The 18460-nt window shown below is 48.8% G+C and overlaps 1 protein-coding gene across 1 annotated transcript in view; it reads left to right on the top strand.

The window, feature by feature from the left end:
• ABCC1 (ATP binding cassette subfamily C member 1 (ABCC1 blood group)) overlaps nucleotides 1-18460 on the top strand; it is a 91725-nt gene that overhangs the window by 38076 nt on the left and 35189 nt on the right. The window contains exons 12-16 of the mRNA XM_065892768.1: nucleotides 8230-8376; nucleotides 9955-10042; nucleotides 12723-12798; nucleotides 15027-15153; nucleotides 17985-18161. Coding sequence (XP_065748840.1) covers nucleotides 8230-8376; nucleotides 9955-10042; nucleotides 12723-12798; nucleotides 15027-15153; nucleotides 17985-18161 — 615 coding nt within the window. The remainder of the gene's footprint in view (nucleotides 1-8229; nucleotides 8377-9954; nucleotides 10043-12722; nucleotides 12799-15026; nucleotides 15154-17984; nucleotides 18162-18460) is intronic.

Raw genomic sequence — 18460 nt, 5'->3', positions numbered from 1 at the left:
GCTGTATCCTGGTGCCTAAAATGGTGCATAATAGGCACTCAACAAATATTTGTCATTCACCGAAAAAAAATTCAAACTGTACAGAAAGTTATGAAATGAAAAGTATATTGTCCTCCCCTCCATCTGTCCCTTTCCTCCAAAGTGACAGTTTTGTATGTCTTTTTAGGAAAATTATGCATATAGATATTTTTAAAATATTTGTAATATATTCAAATGGACTCATACTTACATGGTGTTCTAGACCTTTGGACTTGATATGTAATCTCTCAGTTCATGCATTCAGATCTGCTTCGTCTTTTTTTCGGTACGTGGGCCTCTTACCGCTGCGGCCTCTCCCGTTGTGGAGCACAGGCTCCAGACCCGCAGGCCCAGTGGCCATGGCTCACGGGCCCAGCCGCTCCACGGCATGTGGGATCCTCCCGGACTGGGGTACGAACCCGTGTCCCCTGCATCGGCAGGCGGACTCTCAACCACTGCGCCACCAGGGAAGCCCTGCTTCGTCTATTTTAGTGATGTATGCTTGTCCAGAGCATGGATGTACTGTAGTTGACTTAACCCATCTCTCGTTGCTGGCCTTTTAGGCTGGTCCCTCTTCTTTGCAGTTATGACCCACATTGCCCTGAATGTTCCCATATGCATGTCTTGGGGTACTGTAATGGGTCTATCCCTAGCTGGCCAACTTTGAAAAGTTTAAAGACAATAGTGTGAGTTAACTATTTTCCAAAGCTGGCCCCAAACCAGGAGACAATATGGACTGTGGAAACCCTTTAAGCTCAGTTGCCAGTTGAGCATGGTTATGGAGGACTTCAGATCATGCCCCCGCCCATGTTTATTTTTTCTCTCTGTTTTTGTATTATTAACTATGTCATTCTTTTTAAAAGATGTTGTGCTAATAAGTATTACTTAGCTATGTTGGCAAATATATACTCTTATGGGAAGTTCCTGTGACTAAAACCACACATTTTCATAAATTAGGAACAGAATTTTCTGTTAGGCTACCATCCGCTTCATCACAGCGGAGTTGCAGGTGGAATGTTGAAGGAAACTCCTGCCTTTTCAGTGTTTGTCAAAGTGTATCCATTCTGACGCTGGATTTTTTTAGGCTCAGCTTAATGTCTCCCAGAGTCTTAACCCACACACAAGGCAGTGTGGTGGAAATCAGTGATGCTCAAACTTGTGTGGGCCCCCCAGTCACCCGGAGGGCTTGTTAAAATGCAGCTCACTGGGCCCCACTCAGAGTTTCAGATCCAGTCGGTCTAGGTGGGCCCGGAGTATTTGCATTTCTGACATGTTCCCAGGTGCTGCTGATGCTCTTGGTTTGGGATCCACGCTTTGTCCTCAACAGTGGGGCCCATGGACCAGCAGCACCGGCATCACGGGGTTGCTTATTAGAAATGCAGATTCTCAGGCCTCACCCCAGACCAGGCTAAGACAGACCTGAGTATTAGCAATCTCCCCCTGGGTGATTTGTATGCACATTAAAGTTTGGGAAACGCTGGGAAAAAGGAGGAGTAAGCAAACATTTTCTGTATAGGACCAGCTAGCAAATATTTTGGGTGTTCTGAGCCGTGCGATCTCTGTTGCAGCTGCTCGTCTCTGCCGGTGTAGTGCAGGAGCGGCTGTGGATAACACGGAATGAATGGGTGTGGCTGTGTTCCTGTAAACATGACTTTATAGACACTGAAATCTGAATTTTATACACTCTTCATGTGTCATGAAATATTTTGATTTTTTTTGATCCTTTAAAAATATAAAATCCATCCTAAGCTCATGGGCCCAGACACAGATGGGTAGACCACAGGCCATAGTTGGCTGAGCCCTGGCTTAGAGGAATGGAATGTTCTGCTGAGAGTCAGGACCCCTGCTGAATTCTCCTGCCAGCTCATGGTGTGACCCGCAGCGGTCATTTCACCTCCCTGCCTCTGGGTTTTTCAGCGTGAAAGATGAAGGGGTTAGGCCCCAGGGATGTGACATTCGGGCCCTGCCCTCCCCTGCCCCCATACCAGACCCCCGGTCTGTCGTGGTGCTCTCTCCCACTGAGTTACGTTCAAGCAACCCTCCAGGTGACCGCTGCCAATTGACTGGAGTTGGCCCAAGCAGAGACGTCTCTTCGCTGTTCTGAGATTCAGTGTTCCCTAAGATCCCCTCCAGCTCCCCTCCAGCATTCCAGGCTGGAAGGGACTGCTGCTGTCTGATTCTTTTCATACTCCAGTCTCTCCAGCTTTCCCCCAGGTCCTTAGCGACTCTCTTGGTTTTTTTCAAAAGTAAAAATATAAGACTGGATGGTATAGAGGATGTTCATTCTTTTTTTTTAAACTGTTAAATAGTCTCTATGTATTGAATACAACTGCTAAATAGTCCTTATTGTATATATGATACATTTTAATTTAAAAACAGAAAGTAATGCATTCGCGTGGTAAAAATAGTTAAAGCTATTCCACAGAGGGTCTGCAGCTGCGTTTCTCAACCCCAGCGCTGCTGACATTTGGGACCCAGTAATTCATTGTATCTTTGTTGTGGTGCTGTCCTGTGCTGCATCCCTGGCCTCTACCCACTAGACGCCAAGTGGTACCTCTCCCCCCCACACCTCCCCAGTTATGACAGTCAATTTTTGATTGTCTCCAAACATTGCCAAATGTCCCCCAGCTGAGAACCACCAGTCTGCAGTGAAAGGCACTGCTCTTTCTCTCCGCAGACCCCCATCACCTAGCTTCCCTCTCCATACCGGTTTCTTTTGTGTATTTCCAGAGAGAGCCTGCATGTATACCACCGTAACATTGACTATATGCAATAAATGTAATCAAACTTAACCATCTCTTTTATTTACTTTACTTTTATGCAAGTGATAGCAAATCACACAGAAATTCAAGGCATTTGGATTGCATTTTTTTTAATAGGAAAAGATCTGCAGTCAGAAGGGTCAGGCAATAAGGTTTAGTCGGTGGGTTGTGTTACACTTAGGACGAAGGGGACCTTTCCCCCTTTCCCCGTAACCCTTTGCTCCGTACATCAGATCCTCTGACAAAACCTGCAGTTTCCAGCTTGTCACCCACACTGCTAACCCTTCAAATATCATCTCCTGCCCTGGCTTCCGTTAGGAGGCCACAGCAAGAGATGCTTAAGAGTGGGACTGGCTTTTCTTGACCTTGAATTTGCCATAAAGTTTTTGGGTGATGATGGGCTTCCAGAGACGGTGTTGGTTCAGCTGTTTGGCATGAAACAGATGAGCCCAGGGGTCAGTCGGGGACCTTGGCCCAGACCGAGACACTGAAGCCTCTGACTACATTAGGATAAAATATGTGGCCTTCTGTTCCCTTGGAAGGTGTTTGCATGTGCTTTCCACTGGTGAATTCCTGCACTTCAAGGATGATGTGGTGTTTACCCACTGGTAGGTGTGATGGAAGACAGAGGCCTGGGGAGGTCAGGCAGGAATAGGGATGCCATGTGGCAGGATTGATGGGACTGTTTTTCTGGAATATAGAGCCTGGCATTTATCATGTCCTCATGTCTACCTAGTGCACTTTCCTAAAATAGCATCCCTGTCAGTATTTAACATTTGCTCTCTTGGAAGATTTGTGAGCTTCTTGCCTTCTCTGTGCCTTGTATGTCCGTCCCTTCTTTAGAATAATTATCATTCCATATGCTAATTACCTGTTGTGCAGTTCTCTGCTGACCGGAACATACATGGACCTTGTCTTTTTTTGCTTGTATCCCTAGAACATATCCCTAGAACAAGTGGTACCCACTCACTAGGTGTATGTAGAGGAATGACTGACTAAATGAATGGACAGAAGTTTTGAATAAACTGTATTAGTCAGGAACTATCTCGCAAGTGGCAGAAACCTAACGTAGGCCCACTAGAGTAAAAAAGCGAAAGGGAGATTTTTGAGTCACAAAACTGAGAAGTCTAGGAAGGTGCTGGTTTTAAGCACGACTGGGGTTTCGGGTGTGGCTGGACCTAGGTGCTCCAGAGATAATGTCGGGTATAATTCCTCCTCTATCTCCCAGCTCTGCTTTCTCCATGGTGGTTTCTTTGTCAGATGGAAACTCGCCATGTGATTACAGTTGATTCTGTCATCTCAGTAACCACAGTAACCAAGGAGGGAGCTCCCCTTTTCCCATTAGTTCCTGCAAAGCTGTGGGGTTGAGTCTCATTGGTTGCGGTTGGCTGCATGCTTGTCTCTGAATCACTGGGGCCAGGGAGCAGGGATGCTTGGATTGGCCAGGCCTGGGTCATGTGGCTTCTTTGGAGATTGGGGTCAGGTCCGGTATGGGCAGTTCATCTGTGGCTGAAGCTCATGGACTGAGGTTGGGGGAGGTTCAGCTCCCCAAAGGAAAACTGACGTGTTGTTACCAGCAACAAGAGTGGATGCCGACCAGGCAGAAGGAACAGATGTCCTCATGGAGAGATGGCAGATTTTTAGGGGTTGGGCTGGGGAAGTTGGTTCTGTCATTTGCCCCATTTCTCAGCATGGGGGGAGGCTCTTTTAGCACTTAGAGGGGGGCGGTAGTCTTCCTTGTTTGCGAAGGATTTTTCGCATCCTGGACCCTCACCCTTTATAAGGCTGTAGCAAACCCCAGCTCCCCGGCCGCCTCCACACGCTTGCAGACACTCGTGCTAGAGAGACCCTGGTGCATATCTGTTCCCCACTAGACTGTGCGTCTCAGGATCTCCAAGGCTGCCTCACACAGTGCCTGGCACACAGTAGGTTCCCAAATTAACAAATGATGGATGAATGAGTGACCTCTGCTTCCTGGAGAAGTGGATGATGTGGATCTGACGGGGACCACGTGATGTTTCTCCCTCTTAATGCGCTTTCTGTGCTGCCAGCAGCCACCCTATCATTTGGGCCAGTGGAGCTGGGATATTCTGGTGGTGAGATGCCTGAGGGCTGATTTTCTCTGTTGCTGAAGAGACACCCTTGAGTGTGTGCTTTCTCGCCCTTGGGCAAATCCACCCACCTGCCTACCCATCCATCTGCCTACCTCTCCATCCACCTGTCTACCCAGCCATCCATCCACCCACCCACAAACATTTCCTGGGTATCTGCCATGATCCAGGTGCTGTCCTAGGCACTGATGATAGAGCAGTGAACACTAAAGACAATAATCCGCACGCTCATGGGGAGTTCATTCATTCTAACTGGGAGAGACAGATAATGCACACCAGTATGATAAATATATAGTATGCTAAACTGTCATAAGTGCTATGGGAAAAAAGGGTTCTGGTTAGAGTGATAGGGAGGGCTTGCAGTTTTTATATAGGATGATCACGGGACTTCCCTGGCGGTCCAGTGGTTAAGACTCTGTGCTTCCACTGCAGGGGGCACAGGTTCGATCCCTGGTCAGGGAACTAGGATCCCCCATGCTGCACAGCACAGCCAAAAAAACCAAAAAAAACAAACAACAACAAAAAAAGGGATGATCAGAGCACTGAGAAGGTGATACTTGAGTCTTAACCTAATGGTGGTCAGGGGCCTGACCAGGGAGAGGGCAGAGTGAGAGGCCCTGAGGCAGGACTGTGCTGCCCCAAAAAGGAATAATCGTGGAGGCAAGCGGGGCTGGAACAGAGGGAAGGAGGTGGGAGAGTGGTAGGAGAGGCGGGCACAAGAGTTCAGAAAAGGGACGTTTATGAATCAGGTGGCCCCTGAGCCTGAGTCAAGACTTTGGCTTCTATACTGAGTAAAATAGACTGATACTGGAGAGATTTTTTTTTTAATTTATTATTATTATTATTATTATTTTTTTTTTTTTTTGCTGTACACGGGCCTCTCACTGTTGTGGCCTCTCCCGTTGCGGAGCACAGGCTCCGGACGCACAGGCTCAGCGGCCATGGCTCACAGGCCCAGCCGCTCCGCAGCATGTGGGATCTTCCCAGACCGGGGCACGAACCCGTGTCCCCTGCATCGGCAGGCGGACTCTCAACCACTGCGCCACCAGGGAAGCCCAAAAAATTTATTATTTTTATTGACATATAATTCACCACTTTTATGTGTACAGTTCAGTGGTGTTTAGTATATTCACAAGGTTGGCCAACCATCTCCACTGTCTAATTCCAGAGCACTTTCATCACCCCAGAAGGAAGCCCTGTACTTACTGGCAGTCACTCCCATCCCCCCTGCTCCCCCCCCTCCCCCCCGCCATCCCCGGGCACCCACTAATCTACCTTCTGTCTCTGTAGATTTGCCTTTTCTGGGTATTTCATTTAAATGGAACCATATAACACGTGTGACCTCTGTGTCTGTCTCCTTTTACTTAGCATCATGTTTTCTGGGTTCATCCATGTCGTAGTGGGCATCAGCGCTTCACTCCTTTTTATGGCTGAATACTGTTCCTCTATGTGGATGCGTTTAGAGAGTTTTGAGTGAGGAGAGTCTCTGGCTAAGAGGCAAGTACGTCATCACTACCTGGAGGAGGGGACCTGTGTGTGCAGCCATCCCAGGGATCAGGTGTCAGTGGCTTTTTGAGCATCTAACTTCCCTCCTGGCCAAGGATCCTGGAAAATTTCTGTGTCTCCCCTCAGGGTCACCTCGCTCGTTAATGTCAGAACCAGAACAGGAACCAGCTCTGCTTTCCAGTACCTTGTTCTTGGGAACCAGTTAATAGGCTTTTTGGAAAAATAGTCCAAGGAGTTTGGACCAAGTCCTGAAACAAGAAATAAAACAGCCACCATCTACTGCATTTTACTGTGCCCCAGGCACAGGGCTAAGCACGCTGCACAAGTGCCTGATTCCTTGCTGCCAGAAGCCCTGTGAATACGTATCATGACCCCCATTTTATAGATGGAAAAACAGAGGCTCCATTGGAGAGCTGAGGTGACATCACAGCTCAGAGTCATCCAGCTGATAAACAGGCAGAGCTTATGGATTTAATTTTTAAGATGTAGGACCTTTTAATAGGTAACAAAGAAATGAGGCAGCTGAGACCCTGAAAATACCCTGGACCACATCCACACCAGAATCTTGGCCACTCCGCAATCTCCTGATTGCCGGACATCTGCCCTGAGCTCAAGAATGAGGTCCCAGGCAATTTGTTTCCCCTAGGGAAAGCCTTTAATGGCTCTTGGCGCCTGGGACTAGCATGGGGTAGAGACTTTAGCCCATCTGCTGGGGTGCACGGTTTTCCAGATTGCTTTGGTGGTGTATACCAGGTGATCTCAGGGGGGATGTTATTAGCCTCCTCCGGCAACACCTGGCACTGCTCGGGGGCCAACAGGTGGGCGGGGCATGGAGATCCACCTGTTGATATTTTCCCTCCTAGGCCACGCAGCCCAGCCTTGGATTATTCAGGGGTCCTTCCTTTTTCCTGGCGAGGGAAGTGAAGTGCTGCTGTCTCAAACAACCGAGCCCAAATTCTGATTGCCTGGGAATTGAAATCCCAGGCCCCACTGCAAGGCTTAAGGCAGGTCTGACTTTGAGCGGAAGAGAGTAGCCTTTGGGGGACCCTTGGCTGTTTGTTTTTCTTTTTCTTTCTTTCTTTTTTTTTTTTGAAAACCTATGTTCCTTTCCTGGGGGTATAAAACCCTATACTCTGAGCTGGAAGGAGCTTTCAACAGTAGCACGAATCCTCCACATCCATTTCACTGATGAGATGTCGGAGGCATGGGGAGAGGAGGTGACTTACGTGAGGTCTCGGTGCTCCTATGTGCCCGCGGTCATTCTAGGCCCTGAGGATACAGCCGTGTACAAAAGTCCTTGCCTTTGTGGAGTTTGCATTTCACACTGCAGGAGACGGACAATAAACACCTATAATCTTACAGTGTAAGGTAGTGATAGGTGTTATGAAGAAAAATAAATCAGGATAAAAGGATGGAGGGAAGTAGCAGGGCTGTTTTGGGTAGGGCAGCCTTTTGGAACGGGAAGAGGGAGTAACCAGGCCACTGTCTGGATAGGAAGGTCATTTCGGGCAGAGGGAACCACAAGAACAAAGATCCGGAGGTGGGATCATGCTTGGTGATGTTGAGGGACTCTGAGAATGCCATCCGGTGTCCCATGGAGAATGTTGGTGGGAATGGCCCGGACTTTTGGCTTCTGGTCATTGGTTTATCCAGTTCGTTCTCTGGGTGTTTAGTGAGTGCCTGCTGTGTGCTAGACACTGTTCGGGCGTTTCTGCTGCCTCCAGAGGCCAGTCGTCAGCCCCTGCAGCTCACACCAGGAGGCTGGAGCAACTTCCCCGGGCGCAGGTCACTGCTTCTGTGACTGGGACTCTGACTCGGCCTTCTGCTTGCAGGTGGCCTTGTGCACGTTTGCCGTCTACGTGACCATCGACAAGAACAACATCCTGGATGCCCAGAAGGCCTTCGTGTCCTTGGCCTTGTTCAACATCCTTCGCTTCCCCCTGAATATTCTCCCCATGGTCATCAGCAGCATCGTGCAGGTACAGGCGAGGCTGGGGAACTTCAGAGAGGGGGTCTCTTGGGGAAACAAAGCAGAAGGGCATGAAAATCCCCCTGGATGCAGCTCCCTCTGTGCAACCCATCCCACTGTGGCCAGGGGGCTTATCAAGGCCCAGACTAGTGGCCTTCGTGCTTTTTTGGTCCTGCCCCAAAGAGAGACATACGTTTTACTTCTCGACGCACGCTCGAGTGTATGAAACGAGTTATTGCAGCTAGGCTGTCCTAAGCGCTGCAAGATTCTTTCTGAAACATTTGATCCTCTTCTATTCTGATCGAGTCTGTTCCACCGTGCCCTACCTTATCCTGGTCTGTTTCTTCAAAAAATGCAGCTTTTGACCCACTAAATTAGTTTTGCAACCCATTCACAGGCCTTGGCTCACCATTTGGAAAACCCCAGCTGGCCCCCCTAGAATCCCCCCAGTCCCTGCAGTGGCTCTGTAACGAGAGGGAACCACTCATTCGCACTTGCACCATCTGAAGCTCCTGCACTTTGCTGCCGACAGCATTTGTCACACTCTTCTCCCTAGCCTTGCACGTTTTCCTGTGAAAACCCTTTTCTTAGCCACATAGACAAATTAAGATTTGGTTGTACAAGCCCTGGTCAAGGTTTTTTATAAAAAAATAAGCCAGTAAAACCCCTTCTTATTACGAACAATTTCAAATATACACAGAAGTGGAGCGAATAGCACGAGAATGCTGCGTGCCTGTCACCCGGAGTCAACATTTTGCCACAGTTACTTTGTCTAATCGTTTTTCTGTCTTTCTTCTTCCCTTCGTTACTTTCTCTCTTTGCCGAAGAATTTTAAAGCAAATCACAGACCTCTTGGCATTTCACCCATAAATACTTCAGCACAAATTTCTTCTTGCATAAGTATAACACCATTATCATACCTAACAAAATTAACAGTAATCTCTTAATACCCAGTTCATATTAAAATGTTTTGGATTATCTCAGAAATGTCCTTACCATTGGGCTGTTTGAATCAGAACCTTTGCTTTTTTAAAAAATTTATTTTTGTAGAACCATAATTCACATTGTGTTCAACGTGTGCAGTGTGGTGATTGGATCCGTGGATATGTTGCCATACAGTATCGCCACAGTGTCAGCTACACTCCTGTCACGTGCCACGATTATCATTTCTTTTTTTGGGGGGGGGAACCATTAAGTTCTAGTCTCTTAGCAACTTTGAAGTTTATTATACAGTGTTGTGGGCCATAACCACCACGCCATGCATTCGATCTCCAGGACACGTTTATCTCCGAGTCGCAAGTTTGTCTTAAACGGGGCCATTGCCTTCGGTTGTTTCTTAGGTCCCTTGTCAGCTACGATAGTGCCCCGCTGTCTTTTTTAATACCGGTTGTAGGCTTTTAAAGGAAAGCAAACAAGAACCAAAACCCTTTTTGTTTTTTATTCTAAGGTGTGGCACTGCAGCACCTTCAGAAATAAGGGAGGATGTGGGCCCCTCTGCACCCAGAGGAAACCACTGTAAGTTAGCCTCGGTCTGTTTTGCAGAGACGTTTTTCAAAATAACTACACCTTGTCGTTGCTTTCTGTGTAGGCGAGTGTCTCCCTCAAGCGCCTCAGGATCTTCCTCTCCCACGAGGAGCTGGAACCCGACAGCATCCAGCGATGGCCCATCAAAGACGGTGTGTCCTAGGAGAGTGGGCGGGCGCAGGGTCTTACCTAGTCTTCCCAGGAGGGTGAACTTGCACTTCTGTTATCTTGCTTTCTTGCTGAGAGGCAGCCTCCCTGGGAGAGGTCCACCCCTGAGGGCCGGGTTCCAGGGCCTGGGCTTTGATTCCATACTGGGCAGATGGATGGGGGCAAATCAAGGATGTTGGAGATTGACCAACCCCCTACCCCCACTAGCTGTGCAGCCTTGGGAAGGTCACTTCAGTGCTCTGAGCCTCACTTTCCCCACCTGGGCAATGGAAATGAAGGTGCCTTTCTTTGGCTGGGTGTTACATGGATTTTTATTGGTAGGTTTGTTTATTTTATAGCTTATTAATTTATCCTTTCCTAGTCAACTCCCCTGAGCAGGGATTTCCAGGCACTTTATAATAAATATTAATAGCACTAATGGTAGTGACCACTTTTGCTGAAATGACACTCCCGCCACGCACGTCCCGTCCTGAGGACATCACTGTACTCCCCGTCCGTTGCTCACTGCAGCTCAAGGAGAGGGGCCCCCACCTACAGATGAGAAGACTCATCTGGGTAAGTTGCACGGCCAATAAGAAGTAGAGTCAGGATTCACACTTGCAGCCCGTCAGCAGAATCTGTGCTCTCACCCACTGTAGAACATCTCTGCACTGAGATTTATTGAGCACCTACTATGTGTCAGTCATTGTTCTGAGGACTCTCTGTTTTGCATAATGTTCTCATCACAGCCCTGTGAGGTTGATCCCATTATCAGTCCCATTTTACAGATGAGGAAAGTGAGGCACAGAGAAGTTAGGTAACTTGCCTGTGGTTCTCCAGCTAGGAAGTGGCAGCACGGGGATTTGAACCCACACAGTCTGGCTCCCGAGCCCAGTAGATATGGTCAGGAGAATGAATGTGTGTATATGTTGGTAATAATGTGTGAGCGGTGCCTGGCACCTTGCAGGCATTCAGATGTCCTCAGTGACGTGAAAACACCCAGCACAGTGCCCGCCAAACAAAGATCACGGTGGTTGTTCCTTCACCAGTATGTGTGAGAGGTGATCGGCCTGGGGGCAGGGTTCCTCAGCCTCAGTACCACTGACATTTGGGGCAAGATCACTTTGCTGCGGGGGCGTCCTATGCATTATAGGATGTTGAGCAGCACCCCTGGCCTCTACCCACTAGATGCCAGTAGCACCCGCCCCAGTTTTGGCAACTAAAAATGTCCCCAGACCCCTGAGTTGAGAACCACTGCTCGCTGGAATCTCACTCCCGATGTCCCTGGCCCGTGGTTGTCCAGTTTCTGCTGTGTGAGGACCGAGTCACTCCCCCCTTCTCACACACACACACACACACACAGATATGAACACACACACACACACGCACGCACACATGATGTGGAATGATGCCATCTACCAGAGTCAAATTTCCCTGCATAACACAGGGCTGAAATTTGGGGCAGCCGAGGAGGTTTCGAGCTCTTGACGTTGTTCACAGCTCACTACAGGAGTCACATTGGAAAACCCCTGGGCCTCAGCCCAGGCCTCAGCCCCATTTCCTGCCCTGATGGCAGTCTCCCGGGCGGTTTGACTTTATGTTTACTCACATTCTCTGGGTGCCAGGCGGGGCCCCCTTTGCAGCTCCGGGCCACGTCTTGCAGCCTCTAGCTTGACCGACTCAAGTGGCTTTTCTTAAATTCCTTTAATAGCACCTTCCAGCTTCCTCCTTGTTCTCTGTTTCAGGGGGTGATGGGGGAGGGGGAGGTTAAGTTAGGTTAACCAGTAACTTCCTCTCTCCACAGTTTTTGTTTCTTTGATGGGTGGGGGAATTTATTTCTTCATTGGACAACTCGAAAACACCCCCATCTTTTCTCTAGATGGTTTTAAGTTGGCTCATAATTGAGTCAAAAGTTGTTTTTGTAAGTGAGGGGCGTGGAGTAGAAAGAAAATAAGGGGAGCAAAAGTAGATGAAGGCAGAGGTGCTAGAATCACAGAGGGTCCATATAACGCAGACTTCGTCTTAAGCACCCTCCCCTCCTCCGCCACGATTCCCGACTTCCTGTTCCATCCCTGAGTTTGCACGGTTTACAGTGGCCTGTGTTTTAGGAAGACTGGCTTGCTGTGATGTGAGCAGGGTGGCTGGAGGGAGCGGGGGGGGGGGGGGGATGCAGGGAGGTGAGTTAGGAGGCTGCCCTGAAATCCAGGAGTTTCAGGGCAAAGGACCCCGCTTTGAACATAAAGGAGGGGCCCCAGAGGTGTAGTGAGGGCCCTGGGCCAGCCCAAGCTGATGGACAGGCATCTGCATGAGGGCACTGCTTGTGCCCCATGACCTTGGCTTCTTTTCGACTCACCCAGCCAGAGCTGCCGGAACCTCCCAAGACTGAGTGAGGGAGGCCCCCAGGGGTCCCCCGACCTTTCCAGATGGTGCAACATCCTATCTTTCAAAGGCAGAGCCCTCTCGCGGTTTCCTGCTGCTCTCTGGGTCTGAGGCCGCCTCCAGAGCTGCTGGTTGAAGTTCTTTAGAAACGGTGACTGATGTAACCAGATAATTAATGCCTAGCGTGAGTGGCTAGCAGCTGGAGTTGAACCACTTGATGAGGCAAAGCAAACAGTAAGAGCCTGCTGTTCACGCTCAGGCCGTGGCTTCATCTACGCCTGACATATTGTCTCTGGTGCTTTCCAGCTGGGGCCACAAACAGCATCACTGTGAAGAATGCCACGTTCACTTGGGCCAGGAGCGAGCCTCCCACGCTGCATGGGTAAGTGGGACGTGGAGAAAGCCACGGGGCTCTGGGCAAACACAAGTTTGAATTCCAGCTGCACTCCAGCTCTGTTACTGTGAATAGGTCACTGCCTTTCTGAGCCTTAGTTTGGCTCGTCTGTCAGATAGATCCAGTCACACCTGCTTGGCCTTCAGGGAGAAGCAGCTGAGAGTGTGCCTGGCTCAGAGAGTTCCCTCAGACTGTATGTGACAAACCTTGTACAGATAGCGGATAGGTTTAGGCAACAAAGGGAAATTTCTGGTTCACGTAACTGAGAAGGTTCCCTTTCAGGGACATGGATCCAGGGGCTCAGACAATGCCATCATGACTCTCTCCATCTTGTCTTTGTTCCCCTTCCATCTGTGCTGCTTCCTTTTCAGACGTCCTCTCCCCTCATGATCCAGATGGCCCCCATTGACTCTAAGTGTCCCTCCTACCTCATCAGGAGACCCACTTGCCTCTTATTGGCCCAAGTTGGGTTATATGCCCCTCCCTGAACCAGTCACTGTGCCAGAAGAGACTGAGTGCACTGATTGGCCAGGCTGGGTCCGAGGTTGTGATGCCACCACTGGTGGCAGGAAGGCTTGGGTCAGCTGAAAAGAATTCTTGTCCACTCACGTTTGCTATCAGGATGGATTGTTCTCCATCCTCTCCAAGGTCCCCCAGCTGCCTGGCTTACCCTTTCTCACACCATTTCCACATCTGGGACCCTGCCCACCCCAGTCCTTATTTTTCCAAATCACAGGATCCAGGGAATTGACCTGATTCCCTGGGTAACTTGTCAATTGCCTCTGATTTCTTTCTGACCGGAGGCCTTGCCCAGGGGCTCTTTCAAGCCTCCTTAAGGAGTCCCCCAAACACAGGGCCACATGGGACATTTTTAGGGGCCAGGTTTATCCTCCATGCCCCTAAATAATTGCTCCCATAACTGGGTAGCCAAATTACTGCTGTATTTTATCTGGGGACGTGGGGAGGGGCAAGGGTCAAACTCTCCAGAGAAAAGAATCTGTGTTAACACCTCCCTTGATGGGACTGCTTGTTTAGGAAGTTCTTTCTTGTGTCTAACTTAACTTCTGCCTGCTTCAATTATAGCTTTTCTCTCTAGTCCTGCTTCACAACTAAATAGTCTGTACCTGTGCCCCCATCCCTGCCTCCATCCTTCCAGTCTCAAAGACCTTACCTTCTTGTTCCAGTCACCCTTCCTCACCCCTTGAATCCCCTGCAAATTTCTCCATCCAAACCTTTTTTCTCGTCAGCCTATAAAATATTCCTGTCTCGCCTGGACGATCACAAGAGCTGCCTCACTGGGCTTCCTGTTCTGTTCTGCCCCCTTAATCCATTCCCCTCCCGGCACAGAACAAAACAATCAGTGTGACCATGCAACAGGTACACAAGAATTAGACAATGGCAGCAAAATCCATCAGCCTTTCCACCAATATGTTGAAATCATAATAGCAGCGGCTGCAAGGCAGCTGATAGCCGATGTCAGTGAACCCAAGGAGGCCCTGGACGTACCCGCTCTTCCCCGGGTGGGTGGAATCCCAGCTCCGACTTTGCTGTCCACGTTGGAGGGGCCAGTCTTTCTGGCAGTGTTGAGCCTGTTTTATTGTACTTCGATTACTGTTATCTGCCATAGGGCAATTTCTGTAGAGACGTGTTTCTGAAACTCAGATTCACCCCCTGCATGGCTCCCAGCTGGGAAGCATGTCCTCTGAGGCCCTCTTCAGTCTGGCTGCCACCCACCCACCTCTTCAGGATTGGCCTTACTTTCCCTGCCTCATCTTGTGTCATCGACGTGTCCACCCCTGATCACGCCTGTGATTTCACACCCATGGGCCTTTCCTCAGGCTGTCCCCTGGGTCTGGGGCACGCTTACTCTTCCTCCAGTGTTGGTTTTGGGGTGTCCTCTCCCTTGGGCACCTGCATCACGCCCCCAGGCAAAGCTGATCCCCTCTGCTCGGCCCCCTTACAGCCCCTCAGGTCTGTCCCGCGGGATCTCTTCTAAGATGCAGGTGCATCCCAGCACCTGTCACAGGCCTCAGGCCCAGAGACCTCTGAGGCAGTTCCCTGAGCTAAGCTCATCGTAGACGCGGCGGGAGGAGTTTCCAGACCTCAAAGGCTCGCGACAGCCCTGCCTTCTGTCTCTCTCTCCACTCAGGGGTCCATCCAGCTTGGGCGGGCCGAGCACCCCCAGCTGAGCCCCAGGGTGTGTCGTGTCGTTTCAGCATCACTTTCTCCATTCCGGAAGGTTCCCTGGTGGCCGTGGTGGGCCAGGTGGGCTGTGGGAAGTCGTCTCTGCTCTCAGCGCTCTTGGCTGAGATGGACAAGGTGGAGGGACACGTGGCTATCAAGGTAGGAGGCCTGGGTGGGGGTGGGGTAACTAATGGCCAAGGGGGAGGCCAAGGGCAACATTATGTTCTCTTTTATGACGACCTTGTTACGTGGGAACAGCTTCATCCTTTCTCCTCTTCTCTGTGCCATCCTAGGAGGCAAGATTGTGGTGTCATTTATTTCCTGCTATGTCTCAGCACCCAGAATAGTGCCCGGCATGTAGTGGGCACTCGATAAGCATTTCTTGGAGCGTGGTCTGCAGCAAACTCAAACTCATCTTGCAGGATATTTGGGGAATAAAGAGTCCTGGGCTCAAACAAGCTTGGGAAATACTGCATATTCTGATTCCCTCCCTCCTGGAGACTTATAAGAAACATTAATAAAGTAAAGGCTCTGAGAAGTCCTGCAAGGAGAAAAAACCTATTTAACTTTGGTTAATCCAGCGTGTCCCAGACACATTTGTCTGCATCTTTTGGTTGTCTGTATAGCAACTCCTTAAACCCCTAAAATTACTGTCTCCTGGAATCTACTTTTGGGGATGCTGGTTTGTGCCATTGTTTTCATTTCAGAGCAAAATCCTTTGCTGATTATATGATGCCCTTGAGCCTAGTGTGCCTTAGAGAAAGCGTATATTACAATAGTTGGGTCCAGACTAATGACATTTAGCCCTTGTTTTAAGAAATGACCTGTCATTACTTTCAAATATATATTATAAAGTAAGATTAATGGGCAATGTGAGCTAGGTTAATGGAAGAAAATTCCAAATCACGGTGGGATCCACATTGCGTTCTGTTTCACTAACCCCGGGTTTCCACAACTGCAGCCCTATTGATATGTCAGGCCAGGTAATCTCTGCTGTGGAGGCTGTCATGTGCATTGTAGGATGTTTAGCAGTATCCCTGACCACTACCCACTAGATGCCAGTGGCAGCCCCAAGTTGTGACAGCCAAAAGTGTCTCTAGACATTGTCAGATGTCCCCTGGGGGACAAAATTGCCCCCAGGAGAGAACCACTGTTTTAAAGTAAAAACGCTTTAAATACAAAGATATGATGGATCTAAAAAGTGAGGGTGCTTGAGTATTTGGTTTGATAAGGTTATAGATTTATTTGTGACTGGTTATTTTGCCTTGGTAAGGGGAGAGTTAGAAATGTGTCTAACACGTTTATTTTTTTCTAAATATTTTAGTTGGTAGGGCTTGTGCATACTGTGTCTGAATTATCTGTGGGTTGTACAGTGAGGCTTTGTGATAGTTTGGCCCCTTTAAGTTAGGAGACTGGAGTCAGCAATTTGGTTATTTATCTCAGAATGAAGGAGAAGAGTTGGGTTACCTGGGTTCCATTCCCAACCTTGTCCTCCTAGAATCCCTTTTTGAAGAAACTTTGATGGCTCCCCTTTGCCTTTCCAGTGAAGCCCATACTCCTCACTAGGACCACCAGCCCCCCTGCCTTCCCCTGCCTCCCAGCTCATTCCTGCCTGTCTTCCCCTCACAGCATGTTCCTGTCACACCAGGCTTCTTGTTCCTTGAACTTGCCGAGTTCCACTCATCTCCAGGCCTTTGCATGTGCTGTTCCTCTGACTGAAATGCTCTTCCCTCTTCTCTTGATCAGACCAAATTATTTTCACCTGTCAGTGCTTGTTTAAATTTTTTTTTCAATTACTAAAATATGTAAAACAAGTGCCCTCCCCCTAGCCTTTATTTTTATGCCACTTTTGATACTTTATATTATGTGGAAATAAAGAGTTTAGAAATGGACAATTTTTATACAGACATCCTTGGTTAAATTTCATCAAGGAAATTTCCTCAAGGACTCCTTCCCTGATGTCTCAAACTAAGTCTCCCTTTTTATTTTATTTAAAAATTTTTTTAAATTTATTTTTGGCTGTGCTGGGTCTTCTTTGCTTCGTGCAGGCTTTCTCTAGTTGCAGCGAGCGGGGGCTACTCTTCATTGCGGTGCACGGGCTTCTCATTGTGGTGGCTTCTCTTGTTGCGGAGCACAGGCCCTAGAGTGCATGGGCTTCAGTAGTTGCAGCACGTGGGCTCAGTAGTTGTGACGCACGGGCTTAGTTGCTCTGCGGCATGTGGGATCTTCCCAGACTACTGCTCGAACCCGTGTCCCCTGCATTGGCAGGTGGATTCTTAACCACTGTGCCACCAGGGAAGTCCCTAAGTCTCCCTTTTTTTTAAAAAAATGTATTTTTTAATTGATGTACAGTTGATTTACAATGTTGTGTTAGTTTCTGGTGTACAGCAAAGTGACTCAGCTGTATGTGTATATATACACTCTTTTTCAGATTCTTTTCCATTATAGGTTAAGTCTCCCTTTTTAAAGGACTTTTTAAAAGTCTCATATTTTTCTCTCTTGGCATTTACCACAACAATAATCAAACCATTTTCTTTTATCATTCAGGTACTTCCCATTCTTGGGAGTTAGGAGGTTTTTGTTTATTTTAAAATTTATTTTATTTTTAATTTCTTTTTCAATTTTTTAAATTGAAGTATAGTTGATGTACAATATTTTATAAGTTACAGGTGTACAGTATAGTGGAGCTAAGTGTTTTGTTCGCTGCTGTAGGCACTCAGTGAATAGTTACTAAACATGTAAGTGTAATCTCATCAACGAGGATTTCAGCTCTCGAACTCCTAATGTTGGGGCTAGTGATTGACCTAGTATGGGCTCTGGTCCCAGCCCTGGTGACTGTAGTCCTTTGGGACTCGGCTTCCCTCTTGTTAAAACCATAGATATGATGAAAATGTCTCGTGAAGCAGGGCCCTCCTGGTGGGTGGGTAGGCCAGCTGCTGTCTTGTTCACCAAGTCTGTCGGTCTTGCTGCCTTCTCCGCTTTCCTCCTAGGGTTCAGTGGCCTACGTCCCCCAGCAGGCCTGGATTCAGAATGTTTCTCTCCGAGAAAACATCCTTTTTGGACGCCAGCTACAGGAACGGTATTATAAGGCTGTGATAGAAGCCTGTGCCCTCCTCCCAGACCTGGAAATCCTGCCCAGTGGGGACCGGACAGAGATTGGTGAGAAGGTCAGTAGGCTTCAGCATGGCCCCTGTATCAGTCAGCTATTGCTGTGTAACAGCTACAAAATCTGAATGGCTTATGATGTTAAACACTTAACTCTCCTACTTATGGGTGAGTCGACTGTGACTGGTGACCCAGGCTGGGCTCAGCTGGGTGGCTCTGCTCCATGTTGCCGGCCAGCTGATCCTGGCTCCAGGCTGTGGGTTGGCTCAGGTCTGCCCCACATGGCTTCTTGCTAGGGCCTAGGTGAGGGAGCAGCAGCTCCACGGCGGGGAAGCTCTTCTAATGGCGGCAGCAGAAGCCC

This window comes from Phocoena phocoena, chromosome 15 (assembly GCF_963924675.1).
Source record: "Phocoena phocoena chromosome 15, mPhoPho1.1, whole genome shotgun sequence".
Taxonomy (NCBI): domain Eukaryota; kingdom Metazoa; phylum Chordata; class Mammalia; order Artiodactyla; family Phocoenidae; genus Phocoena; species Phocoena phocoena.
The sequence above is the reverse complement of the archived record's forward strand: the minus strand, read 5'-3'. Positions and strand labels throughout refer to the sequence as shown.